Raw genomic sequence first — 21483 nt, forward strand, 5'->3', positions numbered from 1 at the left:
AATGTTTGTTTGGTACCAACTTGTGTTGATTTCCATCGGTAATGTTGTCGCGACCCAGTGATTTCCACCTATTACCAACATGCATCATGTTTTCTTTATTTCGTTCTCATCTAATTTAAAATTAATCAAAATAATAAAACAGTACAAGTGAGGAAAACAACGGCCAATTTTCCACGACATCCCTACAGGACTCGAGCCAATTCAAGAATCATGGAAAGCTGGGAGGAGTCTCAGGAATCCATCAAGGCCGATATCGGCCAGCTGAAAGACCAGATCGGCCAAATCCTTGCTGCTCTAGAATCGCTGAAGATTGCGGGAGAGTCATCGTCAGCGCGGATCGAGGGGAACGCCCCCCCCCCCCCTTATCCCCCAATGTTTAATGCCTTGAGCCCATCGATTCCGTTCCCGATGTATGGCTTGCCCCCAGGGTATACGCCCCCCATGGGAGATTACTCGGAAGCGGAGCATACGTCTTTCTCTTTTCCCACAACCATCAATGTGCCGCCCATCGGTACTCAGGGTCCTGTCTCCGTTTCGGCACCCATGACAGGTGTAGCTATGAATGAGACGACCGCAGTTGAAGGAACGCGGGTGACCGTAGTCGCTAAGGAGGACTCTTCAGCCGGGGCTGCGCCACACACTACGGTGATTGGGGGGATCGATAGTTTCATCGGAGCTAAGAATAAGCTGGAAATTCTGGAAGAAAGGCTGAGAGCCGTAGAAGGAGTCGAAAGCTATGGATTCGGTGACGTCGCGAGATTAAGCTTGGTCCCCGGGATAAAAATACCACACAAGTTTAAGGCGCCGGAGTTTGAGAAGTACAAGGGTAATACATGCCCTAAAAGCCATTTGACGATGTACTGTAGAAAGATGGCCGCGTATGCCTATGATGACAAATTGCTTATCCATTTCTTCCAAGATAGTTTGGCTGGGGTAGCATTGAACTGGTATACCCACTTAGAGCCGTCTCGCATACGTTGTTGGGTGGACCTAGCTGACGCCTTCGTGAAGCAGTATAAGTACAATATGCATGTCGCACCCGACAGGTTGCAACTGCAAAACATGGCAAAGAAAGATAATGAAACTTTCAAGGAATATGCTCAACGATGGAGAGAGCTAGCGGCGCAGGTTGAGCCGCCTCTGTACGACAAGGAAATGGTGGCAATGTTCGTGAACACGCTCCAACCACCGTTTTATGAACACATGGTCGGGAACGTGTCCTCCAATTTCGCCGATATCGTCATAATAGGCGAAAGAATAGAGATTGGGTTGAAGAATGGGAAGATTGCCGGTGGCCCGTCTGCGGTAGCAAACTCTAAAAAGCCCAGCTTCAATCCAGGAAAGAAGAAAGAAGGAGATGTGCATGCGACATCGGCAATGCCTGCATGGAGAGGTCAAGCTCCTATTCACAATTATAGACCACACCTGGGCCAACCTCCATATGCAGCCAATGCAGCTTTTGCTCATCCAATTAGACCTCAACAACAACAAGGATTTTATCAGCGCAACCAATCACAAACAACGCCTGGAGGACTGGGACAGGCGCGAATCCAAATCCAATGCGGGTCAAGGCACTTACCCGAGAAAAACCCAAGAAAGAAACTTTGTTCACTTCACCCCCATCCCTACGACTTACACTGAATTATTACCCCACCTCGTCAAAAGGGGTCTGGTTGCTATATGTCCGATGATGCCTATGCAACCTCCGTACCCCAAGGGTTATGATGCCGATGCCAAGTGTAGTTATCATGGGGGAGGAGTGGGTCACTCAACTGAGAGATGTATGGCCTTCAAACATAAAGTACAGGCCCTAATCGACGTTGGGTGGCTGAAATTTCAAGAAGATAAACCTAGCATTGATGATAATCCGTTATCCGGACATGGGAGTGCCTCCACAAATGCCATTGAGGTTAAGAAGCATGAACTGATAAGGGATGCAAGTAAAATCCGAAGTTCCAGAAGGTTTATTTTCAAGGAATTATTGAAGTTGGGATTTTTAAACGGTGATTATGATTTGGGAAGAGCATGTGGACTCCATCCATGCGCTGAACACTTTATCGATGAATGTGTTGAATTCGAAGAGTTTCTGCAAGATCTGCTTGATAGGAATTTGATGCAAGTGTGCTACGAGGATAAGGATGAAGAGGTGTTTGCACAAACCGGTGTGGAGTCTGATGTAACCCTGCCAGAGCCGTTGGTAATTCGTTTCACTCGGACCACCCCTGCACCAGTTATTTAAGGAAGATCGTCCGTCGTCATCCATACACCAGTTCCTTTTCCTTACAAGAGCGAGAAAGTTGTTCCTTGGAGGTATGGAACACACGCGGTCGATGAAGGACAATGTGTTGAAAGTCAATTCCTCGGCCAGGATCCAGCTATTGAAAATATATCAGGCATCGGCGGAATGACAAGGAGTGGTCGAATCTTCACGCCACCAAACCTGATGAGAGAAGGAACTAGCAATAATGAAGCACCGGTGGCCGCGAAAGCTAAGGAGCTCTTAAAGGGGAAACGGGTGCAGGCAGAAGAGACCCCCGACAAGGAGGACAGAAAGAAATATCCGACGAAGAGGCTTGTGAGTTTTTGAAATTCATACAACAAAGTGAATATAAAGTGGTGGAACAATTGAATCGTATGCCAGCCCGGATCTCTCTGTTAGAATTGCTCATGCACTCAACCTCCCATAGAAAACTGCTGATGAAGATACTGAGCGAGGCCCATGTAGAACAAGGTATTTCCCTGAACAAATTCGAGGGCATTGTTAGCAACATCACTACTAATAATTACCTCACCTTCACCGATGAGGAAATGCCTGCTGAGGGGAGGGCATAACAAGGCTCTCCATGTCTCCGTGAAATGCTTGGACCACGTCGTAGCACGCGTGTTGGTGGACAACGGATCCTCCCTGAATGTCATGCCCAAAACGACATTAGAGAGGCTACCTTGTGACGGAATGCATATGAAGCCAAGTTCTATGATTGTGAGAGCGTTTGACGGTAGCAAGAGGGAAGTCATGGGCGAAATAGAGTTGCTGGTCCAGGTTGGCCCATGTGTCTTTCAAATAACCTTCCAGGTCATGGATATCCTCCCAGCCTATAGTTGTCTATTGGGTCGCCCATGGATCCATTCTGCGGGAGTTGTACCTTCCACACTACACCAGAAACTGAAATATGTCATGGGAGATAAGCTGGTGATAGTTTCTGGAGAGGAGGATCTCCTGGTGAGTGGGCCATCCTCCGCCCGCTATATAGAAGCAGCCGAGGAAGCTCTCGAGATATCTTTCCAATCATTGGAGATCGTGGGAAACACCTATGTGGAACCATTTCCAGTAAACCCATATCTGTCATGCGCCTCTATCATGGCGGCCAAGGTTATGTTGAAAGAAGGCTATAAGTACGAGAACGGTTTAGGCAAGTACGGGCAGGGGCGGACATTCCCATTGGAGGTGGTCGAGAACAAAAACAGGTACGGCCTGGGATACAAGCCCAGCAAGGAGGATAAGAAGAGGCTGATTGAGGAAAAGAGGGAGCGCAGTCTGGCTCGGATGGAGAGACGAGAACCAAGGACGAGGAAGATTCAGATTTGTGATATCAAGGAGAGTTTTCGCAGTGCTGGATGGGTGAACACTAGCCATATAGCGGTCGTGGAAGAGGAAGCTGGATCTGAAAGCTCAAACTTCGTGTGGGCTTGCTCCCCGATGCGCGGCTCAGCAATTGGAAGATTATGGACTTACCCGTGATGTTTAATTCGAATGAAATGTAATATATTAATTGATCCTATTGCTTTACCCGGAGCTTTAGGATTCATGACTTACGGGTTGACGCTTTTATTTTGCTTTCAGTGTGATATTTGAATCGTGTTTGTTCTCGTTTCTATCATCATTTAGCCCTCTCCATCGTTTTTTTGTTTATTTATTCTTTTTTCGAAAACTTAAATAATGCAGATATGACAATGAATGTTTTGAAAATAACAATGTCGATATCCCTAATCTGGAGCACCCTGTCGATGATACGGAAGATGATTATGAAGATGGTTCGGAACCCTCTCCGGAACTAATGAGATTAGTGGAGCAAGAGTCTAAGGAAATAAAACCCTATCAGGAAGATGTCGAAATACTCAACTTGGGTGAGGAGGACGAGATAAAAGAAGTAAAGATCGGCACCACCATGAAAAAGGAAGTGAGAGAAAGGTTGCGAGTCCTATTGAAGGAATTTAAGGACCTGTTTGCTTGGTCGTACAATGATATGCCCGGTTTGGATACCGATATCGTGCAGCATAAACTCCCTCTTAAGCCGGAATGCCTCCCGATCAAACAGAAACTAAGAAGAATGAAGCCGGAGATGTCTTTGAAAATTAAGGAAGAGGTGCAGAAACAATTTGACGTAGGTTTCTTGGCTGTGGCGAAATACCCGCAATGGGTGGCGAATGTCGTACCAGTACCCAAGAAAGATGGTAAAGTTCGGATGTGTGTTGACTACCGTGATTTGAATCGTGCAAGTCCAAAAGACAATTTCCCACTACCGCACATCGATACTCTAGTCGATAATACAACCAAGTTTTTGCTATTTTCATTCATGGATGGTTTCTCAGGATATAATCAGATCAAGATGGCGCCAGAAGATATGGAAAAGACAACTTTTATCATGTTGTGGGGAACCTTTTGCTATAAGGTGATGTCCTTTGGGCTCAAGAATGCCGGGGCAACATATCAGAGGGCGATGGTTGCACTTTTTCATGACATGATGCACAAGGAAATCGAAGTTTATGTGGATGACATGATTGCAAAGTCCGAATCGGAAGAAGAACACATTCTCAACTTGAAGAAATTATTTGAGAGATTGAGAAAGTATAAACTCAGGTTAAACCCAGCCAAATGCACGTTTGGAGTGAAATCTGGGAAATTGTTGGGTTTTGTGGTTAGCCAAAAGGGGATAGAAGTGGATCCTGACAAGGCACGGGCAATAATAGAAATGCCTGCGCCTAGAACGGAAAAGGAGGTTCGAGGTTTTCTGGGTAGACTGAACTACATTGCTAGATTCATCGCCCAATTAACCGCTACATGTGAACCAATGTTCAAGTTGTTACGAAAGAATCAGGCTGTAGTTTGGAATGAGGATTGTCAAGCCGCTTTTGAAAAAGTCAAACGATACCTGCAAGACCCTCCCGTATTACGTCCACCTAAACCAGGAAGACCGCTCATTTTGTATTTGACTGTGTTGGATAAGTCAATGGGTTGTGTGTTGGGTCAGCACGACGAAGCTGGGAAGAGAGAGCACGCTATATACTACTTGAGCAAGAAATTCACAGACTGCGAACAAAGATATTCGTCGTTAGAACGAACTTGTTGTGCATTGGTGTGGGCTGCTCATCGCTTAAGGCAATACATGCTGAGTCACTCAACTTGGTTGATATCCAAGGTGGACCCTATCAAGTTCATTTTTGAAAAGCCTGCTCTTACTGGAAGGATAGCTCGGTGGCAAATGCTATTGTCAGAATATGACATCGTGTATGTTACTCAGAAATCCGTCAAGGGGAGTGCGTTAGCAGAATACCTGGCTCATCAACCCATCAGCGATTATCAGCCAATGCAGCCCGAATTTCCCGATGAAGATATCATGGCTCTATTCGAAGAAGGCAAAAAAAACCGAGACGAAGAAACGTGGACATTATTATTCGATGGAGCCTCGAATGTGATGGGGCATGGCATAGGGGCGGTTCTCATCTCTCCAGAGCATCAGTACATACCTATGACAGCAAGGTTATGTTTTAATTGCACAAATAACATTGCAGAATACGAGGCCTGCGCTATGGGTATTCGGGCGGCAATAGAGTCCAAAGTAAAAATTCTGGATGTATATGGAGATTCAGCTTTAGTCATCCATCAGTTGAAGGGAGAGTAGGAAACTAGAGATGCAAAATTAATTCCTTACCAAGCTTACATCAGAGGATTAATGGAGTATTTCGATGCCATCACATTTAACCACATACCGCGAGAAGATAATCAATTAGCAGACGCATTGGCTACTTTGTCATCAATGTTTGAAGTTGACCAAGATGCAGAATTACCAATGATTGAAATGAAGAGCCATGCAGAGCCAGCATATTGTCACTTCATCGAGGAGGAGGTGGATGGTAAACCTTGGTATTTTGATATCAAGCACTATCTTAAGACCCGAGAATATCCTAAGAAGGCATCTGAAAACGATAAAAGATCGTTAAGGAGGTTGGCTGGCAGCTTTATTTTAAATGGGGATATTTTATACAAGAGAAATCATGACATGGTTCTCCTCAGATGTGTGGATGCAAAGGAAGCCGAATTGATATTGAAAGAAGTGCACGAAGGTACATTTGGCACACACATGAATGGGCACTCAATGGCCAGGAAGATCTTGAGAGCTGGTTACTTCTGGTTGACCATGGAAAATGATTGTTGTACACACGTGAGGAAGTGCGAGAAAAATCAAATGTATGCAGACAATATCAATGTGCCGCCCACGACCTTGAACGTGTTGTCTGCACCGTGGCCATTTTCGATGTGGGGGATAGATGTTATTGGAGCTATAGAGCCAAAAGCGTCAAATGGACACTGTTTCATACTAGTCGCGATCGATTACTTCACCAAGTGGGTTGAGGCTGCTTCTTATGCCAACGTGACTAGAAAGGTGGTGACCAAATTCATAAAAAAGGAGTTGATCTGCAGATACGGGTTACCTAACAAGATTATCACTGATAATGCCACCAACCTGAACAACCAGATGATGGCGGAGTTATGTGAGGAGTTCAAAATTCATCATCTTAATTCTTCTCCTTACCATCCAAAGATGAATGGGGCAGTAGAGGCTGCTAATAAGAATATCAAGAAGATCGTACAAAAGATGGTGGTCACCTATAAAGATTGGCACGAAATGCTTCCTTTTGCTTTACATGGATATCGTACATCAGTACGAACGTCAACTGGGGCAACACCTTTCTCGCTTGTGTATGGGATGGAAGCGGTACTTCCATTTGAGGTGGAAATCCCATCTCTACGAGTTTTAATGGAAACCCAATTGGAGGAAGCTGAGTGGGTTCGAACTCGGTTTGACCAGCTCAATCTCATCGAAGAAAAGAGACTGACAGCGGCGTGCCACGGACAATTGTACCAAAGAAGAATGAAGAAGGCTTTCGACAAAAAGGTGCGCCCAAGGGAGTTCCATGAAGGCGAACTGGTGTTAAAGAAGATTTTGCCTATACAAAAGGATCACAGAGGCAAGTGGACCCCAAATTATGAAGGGCCATTTGTAGTAAAAAAGGCATTCTCTGGAGGGGCACTAATTCTCACAAGGATGGATGGAGAGGAGTTACCTTTACCGGTTAATTCCTATGCGGTAAAAAAGTTTTACGCATGATGATTCCGTGATAGGGGATGCCACTAAGGGATATTAGCACTGTTTTTGAATTATGTTGTATACTGTGTTACTTCATTCAATAAATACCATACAGTTTTATCCATTATTCAACTTTTACGCTTTTTCTTTCGACACGATTCATGTCACACTGGGTTTTAAAGTAAAGTAAGGAAAAGGAAAGTGATAATAATTAAAGCATCGCGGGTATATCCATCGAGCACAACCTCGTCCCTGAAGGATGTCGTGAAGAAAAAGTAAATAATAAAAAAGAAGAAAAAGGCGAAAAGGAAAGACACATGTCGAATTCGTTGTCAATAAAGTCGTCAAGGGCGTAGTACATTCAAAAGCCAAAAACAAACAAAGTTTTGAAAAATACTTGTGCAGAGTCTTTTCTTGATCGGTTAACTTGTGTTCTTTTTTCTATTGAAGCATCTGCATTCATATTGCTTCAACCCCTAACCCTTTCATTTCCCTCAAAGAAAAAGGATTGTCATGGCGGGGCAGTTTTCATCATAGTGCCTCTGTCTGATGATACATTGATCGGGGAGCGTAAAAAAAAAATGTATGTTAGATTGAAAACCTGAAAGGGCAGTCTAAGCAAAACAAAACAAAAGAAAGGAAAAAACGGAAGGAAATGAAGTCGGTGTGTCAACCGCTACAGTGTTTTGTTTCAGCGATAAAGTCGTGGGAAGTAAGGCGAGTAAGCTTCAGAATGACGTGTGGCCATTTTTTTTCTTCCCCCAAATGATAAAAGAAATTTATCCAGTTGCACCTCCTTTGAGCCGTAAGTTATAACTGTTTTTCTTCATCACCCTATACAAGAATCGTTGGCATATCGATGTCAGTCCGAAAGGTACATCAAGAGTATCCAAAGTTAATTAGAAAATTTTCTGAAACAAAAGAAGCCTAAAAAAAAAAAAGGGGAAAAAGACCACAATAGGGGGCAACGACACGAATTACCAAATGGGAAAGGAAAGTAAGGATAAAAAAAAAACCGTAAAAAAAAAAAACAAAAAAAAACAAAAACAAAAGCAAAAATAATGCTAAAAGGATGCCCGAAGTTTCAAACTCCCGGAGGCTCGTCAACTTGACACCTTGTGGATGATTCTTGTTAAAATAATTGAACCCTTAAACGTTTATTTGGGCCTTCACTATCCATTTCTTTCATAACCCTTTGCCCTTTAGCCACGATACAAGCCAATAAAAGTCCACACTGACTGAAGAATATTTGTCCTGATCTTTCTTGTGAACTTAACTCTGGAAGGAAATGATGTGGTGAGTGACACAATCGCTAAAAAAAAAAAAAAAAGGGAGAAAGGAGAAAAAGAAGAAAAAATCAAAGATGAAGAATGAAAAAACATGCTGTAAAGTCTCCCCATCAACCATTTTATCAAGAAAGGTATCGTTGGATTGGGGCAATCCTCCCTACCCAAACCTTTCCACTTTTTCAAATCATACCTACTATGTGCAACAAAAGTTGGTGCAATCTTGTGAGCCTCGCAAGCTTAAATATTAACAACACCTCCCTAAATGAGGTGAACTCAGATGTTAATGTTGCTCACAGGTAATCATTCAGCCATCTACTTGTCATATCCATGTCCCGCACTGTCTCGGGTTCAGGCTAGTTTGGGGTTCCAAAAAGCAGTAAAGAGAATTTGAACTCATGGTTACACTATTTTCCTCTTCATTAAAAGACTCATTGCCTCTGGACCTTATTTTCAAAGAATGCGTTCTGAATGTACATCAAGCTCGACGACGATGTTGATAACAGATTCCAAACATGGAATTTTCAAAAATGGAAAGAGGGAAAGAAAAGAAAAAGCGAGAACAAATGAAAAGAACGGAACAAATGTCTCTATGTTTGTGCATTCATGCATCCTCATGACATTACATCATGCATCTCAAAGGAAGCAGGGAATTGTTCGAAAACCCTTATGTTTTGCTCGGTTTCTACTAACTCTTCAAAGGTACTGAATCAAGGTTGTTGTTCTGTGATATTGGCCCTCTGCAAGGCAATGGTCAAGCCCAGATTTTAGTTTTTCTAACGACCCTCTGCTTGGCAATGGTCGAATTTAAGTTTCTTCTGCGATATTGGCCCTCTACAAAGCAATGGTCAAATCCAGGTTGTTGTTCTGCGGTATGGGCCCTCTGCATGGTAATGGTTATTGTTCTGCGGTATGGGCCCTCTGCATGGTGTTAACCAAAACTGCACCCAAAATGCAGTTTCAGTGCTTTCATCTAGTTAACTAACGATAGAAGATTGGCATACACTTCCTTAACATCAACACTGCATATCCCTTTAGCACCCATTAACACACAGGAAACATGTAAATGAAAAGTAAACAGCAGCAGCAAATGTAGTTCTCGTACCATCTCCTACCTCTATCAAACAAAATGGATAAACCAAATCTCAGATCCTATATCTAACACACTCAAACAAGGGCGACAAATTGACATTTCAAACTACATCTTTAGTTCAACATCCTCGAGTTCATTGACTTCAATACCAAGCACCAAAAATTTTGTCATCCCTGTAACACAACCTATCTGATAAACCCACACCGAATCAACTACGGCAACCACAAATTAACTCAGATAATAAGTCCCCTTGCCTCTGTTCATCTCGGGCCACCAACAAAAGTTGAACCCCAAGCAATAGTTTTTTTTTCTTTTTCGGTTGGATGCACCAATGGCGTTCGGCTTCGTCGGTGGCGGCATGGGAACAGCGCGGAGGACAAGAGTTTCTCTCTCTCACGTGTTGAGAAAAGGGAAAGGGAGATGAGGGAACCCGGCGCCGTGGCTGACGGTGGCTCCGGTGACGGACGGTGGTGATTGGGAGTGCTTGCGACGTTTCAGCCGCGACTCGCAGTGAGCGGTTGCGCGACCGGCGATGACCCTGGCAGTAGAGAGTGGCGGAGGCGGATCCCTCCCTGGATTATCGGTGTCGAAGAGAGCAGACGAGAAAGAGAAGCAGTGGTGCGGTGGCTGGAGTTGACGAAGCAATGGCGCGGAAGAGGCGCGGTGGCCGGTTTGGCGGAGGGCTTTTCGCGGTAGGCAGAAGGCGAGGGTGTCGGCCTCGAGCGCGAAGAAGAGAGGGCAGCGGCGCCGCGGTCGGCAGTGGTTCCGGTGGCGCCTGAGGTCGCCGTCGACGCTGAGACCGGTAGAGGCCGTCCCCCTTTGCGGTGGTCGTGTGGGCAGAGACAAGGACCTGGTCGTTGAACGGTGGGGGTAAACTCTTTTGTGTTTTTCTTGTTCAGAGAGAAAGAAGAACTGGGATTCACTTGAATGAAATGGTAAATGTGAAGGATTGGAGAACCCCTAAGGGTTTCCTGAGCTGAGGGGCGAAAAGGCCTGGGCCTTCTAACTTTCTCTTAAAAATATTCGTATGTATATAGTAAAAAAAAGCATTTCTCTACCTCGCGCACCCCCCGTTTCTCACCGCACACCCCTATCCATTCCCTTGGTCTGGGCCAGGCCCATTCTGTTCCTAAAAAAAATAAAAAAAAATGAATTTCTCCCCTGCGCTCCCTTATTCTCATTTTCGCACCCCTCTCCGCTTGGGCTTTGGCCCAGTTCGATTTTTTTTTAAAGCACCCCTGTTCCTTACTTAGCATCTCTACACCTCTTTTCTTTTTATTTTATTTACTTTTATTTCATTTTATTTTATCCTTTTACTTTCTACTTTATTATTTATTTATTCATCCTTTTATTTTATTTTTTTATTTTATTTTTGTTTTTTTCCTTTTTATTTTTTTATTTTTTTATTTTTTATTTTCGTTTTTATTTTTATGTTTATTTTTATTTTTATTTTTATTTTTATTTTTATTTTTTTATTTTTATTTTATTTTATTTTCTTTCTCTTTTGTTTACATTTTAAATGCATTTTATAAGAAATGATAAAAATATATTTTAAAGGTTTAGACACATGTGTGATCGCACGCATCGTCCTTGTGTTAGAACCTTTTAAAAAAAAATTATTAATAATGAATATTTTAAAGGTTTAGACACATGTGTGATCACACGCATCGTCTTTGTGTTAGAACCTTTTCTTCTCTTATGAAAAATTAATAATAAAATATTTTAAAGGATTAGACACATGTGTGATCGCACGTATCGTCCTTGTGTTTGAATCTTTTCTTCTTCTCTTCTAAAAAAAATGATAATAAAAATGTTTTAAAGGTTTAGGCACATGTGTGATCGCACGCATCGTCCTTGTGCTAAAAACCTCTTGTCTTTCACTTCCCAAAAATCCAAAATCATTTCAAAACGAATTTTCAAACAATTTCCAAACAAAATTCTCAAACAATTTCAAAAAGAACTACGTAACCCTGATTTCTCATTTTGAATGAGAATACGTAGGAGCAAGGTCAATCCTTGTCGGGCTCAAAAAACTAAAAAATATATTTTGTTTATTTAGAAGTTTTTTTTAGGGGATAGTTAAACATTTTGAAAACCACATCATATTCGTGCATTTAGTTAAAGGTACTGCCTTAAGGCAGGCGTTGTAGGGTGCTAATACCTTCCTTACACGTAACCGACTCCCGAACCTAGAATCTGGTTTTCACGGACCGTGTCTTATCATTTTACGGTTTTTCCGTAGTTTTCCAGAATAAACTATGGTGGCGACTCCAAATCTCTTTTCGAAACACATTTCTTTTTTTTGGATCGTCGTCCCGTCGCGATTCCGGTTGCGACAACCAGTACATTGCATATCCTTGAAAACTTAGGGTAGCAAGAGAGAATTTTCTTTCTTCTCCTACTTGATGGCAAGCAAAAATTTGCTCTACCTTCATTTCCCAATCTAGGTAAGCCTCAACATTATCTTTCCCATGAAAATGAGGCAATACCACATTAATTTCCTTAGGAGGAGGAGGATTTTCAAATTCCCGCCTGTGTCTTCTTGATGCTGAGGGTTGCTGATAATATTCTCCTACTCTTAAGGCCTCTTGTTCATATTGGGACTCTCCACTATAATTTCTCTCCCTATTTTGGACTTGTTCCTCTCTCAAAAGTTTTAACTCATTTTCAACCATGGCACTATGTAGTTCTCTTTGAATCTTTTCTTGCCCTATTTTCCTTTCAATTTCTTTGAGTTGATTGACAAGAGTTTGAAAACAAAATTGATCTTTACGCTCCTCATTAATTCTAGGGGAGTGTCTTCCAGACATTTTATGAACTTAAAAATTTTCTTGAAGTAAAGACTAAGAGAGTTCACTTGAGGACAATATTCCAGGTAAGAGAGGTGGACCTTGTAGGTCACTTAAGTACCAAGTCTTGCCTTGCCAAATATATCCTTAGTTACTTTCTAAAAGTTTTTAAATCAAAATCACTTCTAAATTCACTAAATATATGGAGACACAAACAAACACAAAGAAAGAAAACCTTAGACTCTACGGCCGGACTCTAAGACTTCCTATGCGAAACTTGCAAATTAAAAAGAAATTAAAGGTGAGGTCTCCTAGGTGAGGCTTAGACTTTTTGGATCTAAGACACACTCACCGTCTACCAATTTTAAAGTGATGAGACTTTAAGTCAAGTTAGCAAATGAAGGAAGAACACTTATGAGCTCTTCCACTTCACTTGCTTGAAATGACCAAATTACAAGAATGGAAAAAAAGTTCAAAATACAATGGAAACAACAAAAATTGGGAAAACAAGAAGGTAGTTTAATTGTGGCAGCTTTGGTTTCTCTCAAAGGCAATGAATCTGGTTGATTCACACTAATCTCACAGCTGCCAAGTGAAATATGCTGCTGTTGCAGCAACCAGATTTGATGCAGACCAGTGAAGAACGTGGTTCTGCTGCACCAAAAATCAGCCCCAATGTTGATCTTTCCTTGCTCCAATCCACTCCCTAAGATGCTACCAGTGTTGTGGTACGTTTTGAGATAGTTCTGCACCCAACAGAGAGCTCATACAAACCACCAATAATCAATTATTAAGCCAGAAAATCAACACTACTACTGCCAGAAAACTGTTAAACCAGAATGCACAACTGTAGTTTTATCAAACAACTTATGTGCAGGATTTTCAAACAACTTAAATCAATCAATTAATCGGTTTCCAATGAATGGTGGCACTCAAAATGAACTTAGGAAAGGATCTAGAGTGGATTTGAAAAGCAAGAAACAAAGATAAGTTGCAGCTATGATCAATTCGAAACCAAATTTAAACTAGGCAAAGTGTTTGACAAAATGCCTAGCAGAAGGCTGAAAAATGTGCATCAGATTTTTTTAAATTTGCTTGATACTGGTTCACACAACTTTTTACAGTGCAGTTTATGGTAAGATTTGAATTGTGCACTTCTTTTAATTCAATTGAACCAAACTTTTGCTACCAATCTAACACTAAATCTGATGCATTAATCATACCAAACTCTGAATTTTCAAAATCTACAACTTATATCAGAAAAAGTGTTGAAAATTTGGTGGTTTGAATGGCAATTTTACACAAACACGTTTGCACACTTAATTTTATGATTTGAGAAACTTTGTTTAACCAAATGTGACTTGCTCAAACTGCCAGCAGAGGCTAAAAACTTGGAATTCCGATTTTCACTACTTCAGTTGCTATTTAGCACCAAAATTAAGCCAAATCACCAACCAAACTTCAGCAAAGGATTCAAACAAAACTGTAAACAAATATGATGACTCTAGGACAACAAATGAAACTTGAACAAGACTCTAGGAATGACTAAAAAGATGTCCAAATATGAGTTCTAATCTGGACAGATTCAAAATCATGAAAATCAGAAACAAAAGAAAACTCATTCAATAGAAACAATGCAGATCGGTCCAATTGCTGTATCAATAGATTTCTGGATTATACAGAATGATGCAACCAGATTTATTGTCTTAGACAATTCACTGTTCAAATGGTATGCACTCATTATAATTGCATTACATCAACACAGCCAGGAATGATGTTTCCATATGGTGCAGTTTCAAAAAAATGAAAAACCAGATTTGAATATGCATTAACTGGAACTGCACTGTGATGGAATTCAAGATGCACTGAGCTCATCCATCATTGCTCTTGTGATGTGCATCTATTGGAAAACCATTCCAGATATGTAGATTCACCCAGGCACCAAACTTACTCAGAATTTTGACAAAATTACAGCAAATGCACATGACTGGACATGACTGAATAAGATTGCAAAATTAAAATACTCAAGACAAAGATTGAACCGATTAAAATGATGGAAATAAATCAAGTAAAAGCTGAAACAAAGAATGATGTAATGAAAACTACTGGAATTGGAGAAAGTAATGAAACAGTGCACACAGAATGAAGAACACGAAGGAAATGTATTGACAGTGTAGAATGAAGGAAAAGTTTACTCAGCTGGAGCGTGATGCAGAACCTAGCTCTGATACCACTTGATGAGTTTCCTCCAGCCAGTGTAATTGATTGAATGCAGTGGAACATGGAATCCTGAGATGGTAGCGGAGATGCAGAGTGAAAAGGCAGTGGCGTAAGTGATGGTTGTAGAGCTGTTTGGAAGGTGGAGAGCTAGCTCAGATGGCCTTCCATTGGAAGGAATGTAGATGGAGAAGGGAAGCTCATTGGGATGACTTTTGGGCAGAGTTTTAGGTGCTGGAAAATGCATCAGCAGCTTAAAATTCAATATTCTCAAAAGTATCTTTACAAGGGTGGCTACCATGAATTTATAGGTGATTCATGGAGCTGCAACGAGTAATAAAGGTAATGACCCATGTGTAAAATGTGAAATACTTATGAAAAATGTGATAAAACTAAAGCAACACGTGATCTGGTGGTGTTGAGGGATGGTGGTGTGCTTAACAAAGCGTGGTGGTGCAGCTAGCAACTTGGACATTCATATGGACAGATTTGCCCCTTCTCTTGGTATCTCCCAAATTCCACTTAAAATGAAGGAAGAGAACTTGCCCTGTTGTATCCATATCTTCAAGCTCTTCTTGGATTCTTCTAGCCATACTTCTAGTAATGGGTCCCTGCCTTAAGTCATCACAAACTCTCTTTCTTTTTCTCTCTCATCTCTTTCTTTTTTTTCTTTCTTCTCATCATCTTCTTCTTTCTTTTTTTCTCTCTCAACTCTTTCTTTCCACTCACATGTTTCTTTATCACTCTCATTTTCTTTCTCCTCTCTTTCTTTTTTTCTCTCCTCTAACACCTTACCACTTCTGGTAACAACAGTTTTACACTCCTTTCTAATATTCCCGTTTTTCATCTTGTCAACTATTCGCTCAATATGGATCTTCATATTTTTAAATGCAACTTCCACATTCTTACAATAAGATGCATTCGTCTTCAAGAACTTTTGGAAAGTCTCGTCAAGTTTTGTTGTCTTCTCAGATGGAGTGAATTGCATTTGCCATTTTTGCTGTTGCCATTGAACCATTGAAACCTTTTGTATTTCTTGTGGTAATTGAGAAAGTTTCATAATTACTTCTTCCAACTGTTGAGAAATAATTTTATTTTGAATAAGCAAAGCATCATTTGATTGTAGCAACTCTTTCTGACTAGGATATCCTCTTTCACCGTTCAGTTCATTATCACTAGTAGCCATATTGTCAATGATTTCTGTAGCTTCCTCTGGAGTTTTCCATTTGATATTTCCTCCTGCTGAGGCGTCAAGCATCATCTTGGTTTGTGAACCAAGACCTCCAAGGAAGATTAGGACTACTTCCACTTCTTCAAATCCATGCGTGAGAGTCTTTCGTAATAAGCTTTTATATCTGTCCCATGCATGACCTAGTGATTCCTCCATGCCTTGCCTGAATGATGAAATCTCTTGCTTTCCTTTATTCACCTTTGATTGTGGAAAGTATTTGTTTAGGAACTTTGTCACCACTGCTTTCCACTCTGTAAAGCTTCCCTTCGGAAAAGAATTCAACCAAAGCTTAGCATTGCCTCCTAATGACAATGGAAACAAGCTAAGTTTGATTGCTTCGTCCGGCACCCCATTGATTTTCACTGTGTTGCAGATCTCGCTAAAAGTTTTGAGGTGCTCATATGGGCTTTCGTGAGACAACCCATTGAATTGATTACTTTTCACCAGTTGGATTAATGCTGGTTTCACCTCCATGTTGGCTGCATTGACTCTTGGTCTTGCTATGCTGTTAAAATGCTGAGGTCCAACTATATTTGTGTAATCTGCAAGAGTTCTTCTGATATTATTATTCTCCATATTCTCAGTGTTATGGTCAGAACCTTGTGGTGATGGTTGCAACAGAGTTTCCGAAGGAGGGAAAAGTTCTCTAGATGTACGGATTCTTCTCCTCCGTCTACTCTCGTCTAAACCTTCAAGAAGAGGTTCTGCAGTTTTCTTGCTCCTGGTTCGGATTGCCTCCTGCATACAAAAGAAAACAAAACCCTAGAAGAATTGGTTAGCACAAAAAGATATAAAAGAAGATATAAGATTCAGAGATAAGAAGAAAAATAAAAACAGAAAAAAAATAAAAACTTAAAACAAAAAATAAAATAAAAACCGAAAAATAAAAACAGAAATTCAAATTTCAAAATTCAAGTCAAAGATAATCAATAATCACACAAATGAACTAGTTAAACCACGAGTCCCCGGCAACGGCGCCAAAAACTTGATGACAAATTTATTAACACCGAAAAACGGCGCCACAAACTTGTTTAACAATCGGCAAGTGTGACCGAATCGTATCAAGTAATAAAACAAGGTAAGACCAAGTATCATTTTCCCAAAGGACTCACGGCCTAGTTTAGTTATATGATTTGTTGATTATTTAAGACTTAAGAACAAATTGATTGTAGATTTAAATGCAAAAGACAGTAATTAAATATGTATGCATGAATTTGATCAATGGAGAAAAGCAGAATACAAACACTTCAATGAATTAGATGGATGATTATGTTGTTGGGGTTATCAATTTCATCTTATCCACTCTCATATACTTTAGGAATTCATCATTCTTTTCATCAATGCTAATGCTACTCTCTAAATCACCTTGCAAGAAGGCCTATCCTTAATTATGAGTTCATACAATTCCTAGCATTCCTAGTAATTAGTTCTTAAGTGCAGGAGCTTAACGGCAACCAATATGCTATTGGGAGAAATTCCCTGGATTTAGATTTCCCCGTACGTTCCCATATCGACAAAATCAATAATCATGACAATGAATCAGTTAAACAAAGCAGGCTTTAAGCAAAGACGAAAAACCCTAACTAATGATGAAAGAAAGCATAAGTCTTAAAAATAAGATGTTAAAACAAATTCCATATATAAGAGTTTCACAAGACTACATTGATTCCCCAACAACAATACAAGGTTTAGTTCACCATATTGATAACAGTTGAAAAACTGTTATTTTTATGCTTAAAATTGATATCAAAAGCAACCTTTAAGACTTAGAAACTAGCTTGAACTCATATTTTTGCTTTAGTTTTGTGAATAAGAGAGTTGAAAGTGAATTTAATGGTTTTGTGCAAGATTCCCTTTATTTTGTAGGCTAATTGAATGATTTGAAAGAAGAATTGAAGTACCGAATGATTGGAGTGTTGAAAAGTCAACCAAAAACAAGAAAAGTCAACCAGTCAACCAAAAAAGTCAACCAGTCAACCAGAATACGAAAAAAGTCAATCAGACGAGTTTTGGGCCAGTTTTATGCGATTTTATGATCTGTTTGGGCCTGGACCCGTTTTCTATTATTTTTATGTCCTATTTAAAGACCTAGATGCCTTAGGGTTGGAATCTTTGGTAGAAACGAAGCAAACACTCTCTCTTCCACCCCTTTGAAGGAGGATCTTGGATGCTCAGGCTACCTCTTCACCTTTCTAGGGTTTTATCCTTCATTCTTTCATTATTGTTCATCTAGGTTCACCATGAATATGGTGAACTAAACCTTGTATGTTTGTTGGGGAATCAATGTAATCTTTTGAAGCTCTCATATATGGAATTTGTGCTTGCATCTTAATCTAAGATTTATGCTTTCCTTCATCATTAGTTGGGGTTTTTCCTCTTTGCTTAATGCTTGCTTTGTTTAACTCATTCAATGCATGATTATTGATTTTGTCGATACGGGAACGTAAGGTGAAGTCTAGATCCGGGGAATCTCTCCCAATATTATATTGGTTGTCGTTAAGCTCCTGTGCTAAGAGAACTAATTATTAGGAATGCTAGGAATCGTATGAACTCGTAATTAGGGATATGCCTTCTTGACAAGGTAATTTAGAGAGTGGCATTAACAATGATGATTTGATTGTTGAATTCCTGAAATATATGAGAGTGGATAAGATGAAATTGACCCCCAACAACATATTCATTAATATATTTCATTGAAAGTATTTGTCTTTTGCTTTTGCCATTGATCAAAACCTCATGCATACATGTTTATTTTCGTCTTTTGCATAATACAATCCAATTATTTCGTCCTTAAGTCTTAGCTAATCAACAAACCACACAACTAAACTAGGCCGTGAGTCCTTTGGGAGAACGATACTTGGTTGATAACAGTTGAAAAACTGTTATTTTCATGCTTAAAAGTGATACGAAAAGCAACCTTTAGACTTAGAAACTAGCTTGAAATCATGCATTTTGTTTATATTTTCAGAAATAAGAGAGCTGGACAGGTTTATGCTTGATTTGAGTGTTTTTGTGCAGGTTTTGAGGTGAATTTGGTGAAAGAAGTGAAGAATGAGAGAGAGGACATTAGAAAAGACAAGAAAGAGTGCAAAAAGGAGAAGTCGAAGGCACCGCTCAGCGGCAAACTACCGCTGAGCGGCACTCAAGAGGTGACGTTGGAACCGCTGAGGGGCAAATGGCCGCTGAGGGGAAGAAAGAAGACGCGTAACCACCGCTGAGCGGTAAATGGCGCTGAGCGGCACTTTTTGGGCTTGGACTTTTATAATCTTTTGTAACTCTAGATTAGTATTTAAGGGCTTGCACGTCCTTTAGTTAGTATCTTTGGCAGAAACGAGGCAAACACTCTCTCTTCCACCCCTTTGAAGGAGGATCTTGGATGCTCAGGCTACCTCTTCACCTTTATTGGGTTTATTCTTTCATACTTTCATTGTTATTCATCTAGGTTCACCATGAATATGGTGAACTAAACCTTGTATGTTTGTTGGGGAATCAATGTAATCTCTTGAAGCTCTCATATATGGATTTGTTGAATACATCTTTGAATTAAGACATATGCTTTCTTTTCATCATTAGTTAGGGTTTTTCCTCTTTGCTCAATGCTTGCATTGTTTAACTCATTCTAATGCATGATTATTGGTTTTGTTGATACGGACACGTACGGGGAAATCTAGATCCGGGGAATTTCTCCCAATATTTTACTGACAATATTATATTGGTTGCCTTTAAGCTCCTGCACTCATGAACTAATCATTAGGAATGCTAGGAATTGTATGAACTATTTGATTAGGGAGAAGCCATCTAGAATGGTACATTAGAGAGTGGCATTAACAATGATGATTTGAATGTTGAATTCCTAAAATATATGAGAGTGGATGAGATGAAATTGACCCCCAACAACATATTCATTCATATATTCCATTGAAAGTGTTTATCTTTTGTCTTTGCCATTGATCAAAATTCATGCATACATGTTTATTTTCTGTCTTGCATTTTAAACTCAAATATTTCGTTTGTAAGTCTTAGTTAATCAAGAAACCACATAACTAAACTAGGCCGTGAGTCCTTTGGGAAGAACGATACTTGGTCTTACCAAGTTTTATTACTTGAACGATTCGGTCATACTTGCCGATTGTGAAACAAGTTTGTGACATCATATTTTGGTGCTTACAAATTTGTCCACCAAGTTTATTACTTGAAACGATTCGGTCATACTTGCCGATTGTAAAACAAATTTGTGGCGCCGTATTTCGGCGTTCATAAATTTGTTTATCAAGTTTTTGGCGCAGTTGCCGGGGACTCGTTGTTTTACTGGTTAATTTGTGTGATTATTGATTATCTTTGACTTTAATTTTGAATTTCTGTTTTTATTTTCTGTTTTTATTTTTTCGGTTTTTATTTTATCTTATTTGATTTTATTTTATTTTATTTGATTTGATTTGATTAGATTTTATTTTATTTTATTTTATTTTATTTTATTTGATTAGATTAGATTTTATTTTATTTTATTCTATATTATTTTATTTTATCTTCTGAATCTTTTATCTTCTCCTATATCTTTTTGTGCTAACAAATATTTTCTAGGGTTTTGTTTTCTTGTGTATGCAGGAAGCAATTAGAACAAGGAGCAAGAAAACAACAGAACCTCTGCTTGAAGGTCTAGACGAGAGTAGACGGAGGAGAAGAATCCGAACATCTAGAGAACTTTTCCCTTCTCCAGAAACTCTCTTACAATCATCACCACAAGGTTCTGTTCATAGCACAGAAAATATGGAGAACAACAATGTTAGAAGAACTCTTGCTGACTACACCAATATAGCTGGAATTAAGCTTAAACCTGTCCAGCTCTCTTATTTATGAAAATATAACCAAAAGCATGGTTTCAAGCTAGTTTCTGAGTGTTAAAGGTTGCTTTTAATATCAATTTTAAGCATGAAAATAACAGTTTTTCAACTGTTATCACCTCTCACTCTCGAAAAAAAGACCAAGCTCATTGGTTGCTTTCTCCCTATCTCTATTCAACTCTACCAGCTTCTCCCTCTTCTTCACTTCTTCACTGCACTTCTTCACTACACTTTCTTCTCTAGAGCTGTCAGTCCACCTCTTCGCTGGCGAGTCTTCGATGAAGTCAAACCCGCATTCCACTTCTCCACTCGTGAGCCTTCGGTTTTGTTTGGGGGTTTTTCCATGTCGTCACCAACAACAAACAATTGATTCTTCTGTTCCTTCATTTTCGTAATACCTAGAAATCTTTAAAATTGAAAAAGGGTTAAACACGCGAACCCTAATCTCTGTTAATTTTTTTTTAATTGAGCCATTTTTGGTTCGTCTGGCGTAGTTGGATTATGACGGGGCATCGATATAGGCAGTTGTGTTGCGGTTTAAGTTAGGACAAATACAACTTGGTGCTGTGATACTGAAGGAACGAGTAAAAGGTATTTTTAATTTCCTTTTTTGCTTGGTTTAGTTCCAATGTTGTGATTGAGTGTAGACACGAGTTGAC

At 40.0% G+C, this 21483-nt stretch overlaps 2 protein-coding genes across 2 annotated transcripts; both read left to right on the plus strand.

The window, feature by feature from the left end:
• The first annotated feature begins 210 nt into the window (after positions 1 to 210).
• LOC148197238 (uncharacterized) lies at positions 211 to 1641 on the plus strand. The gene has a single exon (XM_088093640.1). It carries the CDS (start codon positions 211 to 213, stop codon positions 1639 to 1641), a length of 1431 nt encoding a protein of 476 aa, XP_087949766.1.
• Positions 1642 to 6905: 5264 nt separating this feature from the next.
• Positions 6906 to 7388, plus strand: LOC148197239 (uncharacterized). The gene has a single exon (XM_088093641.1). The coding sequence runs from the start codon at positions 6906 to 6908 to the stop codon at positions 7386 to 7388; it is 483 nt and encodes a 160-aa protein (XP_087949767.1).
• Positions 7389 to 21483: the final 14095 nt, after the last annotated feature.

The sequence above is a fragment of the Vigna umbellata genome, chromosome 6 (assembly GCF_029865625.1).
Source record: "Vigna umbellata cultivar VRB3 chromosome 6, Vumbellata_1.0, whole genome shotgun sequence".
Taxonomy (NCBI): Eukaryota; Viridiplantae; Streptophyta; class Magnoliopsida; order Fabales; family Fabaceae; genus Vigna; species Vigna umbellata.

What these genes read in the sequence shown, in the direction of transcription:
- LOC148197238 (XM_088093640.1), top strand. Translation starts at nt 211, where the DNA reads ATGGAAAGCTGGGAGGAGTCTCAGGAATCCATCAAGGCCGATATCGGC.
- LOC148197239 (XM_088093641.1), top strand. Translation starts at nt 6,906, where the DNA reads ATGCTTCCTTTTGCTTTACATGGATATCGTACATCAGTACGAACGTCA.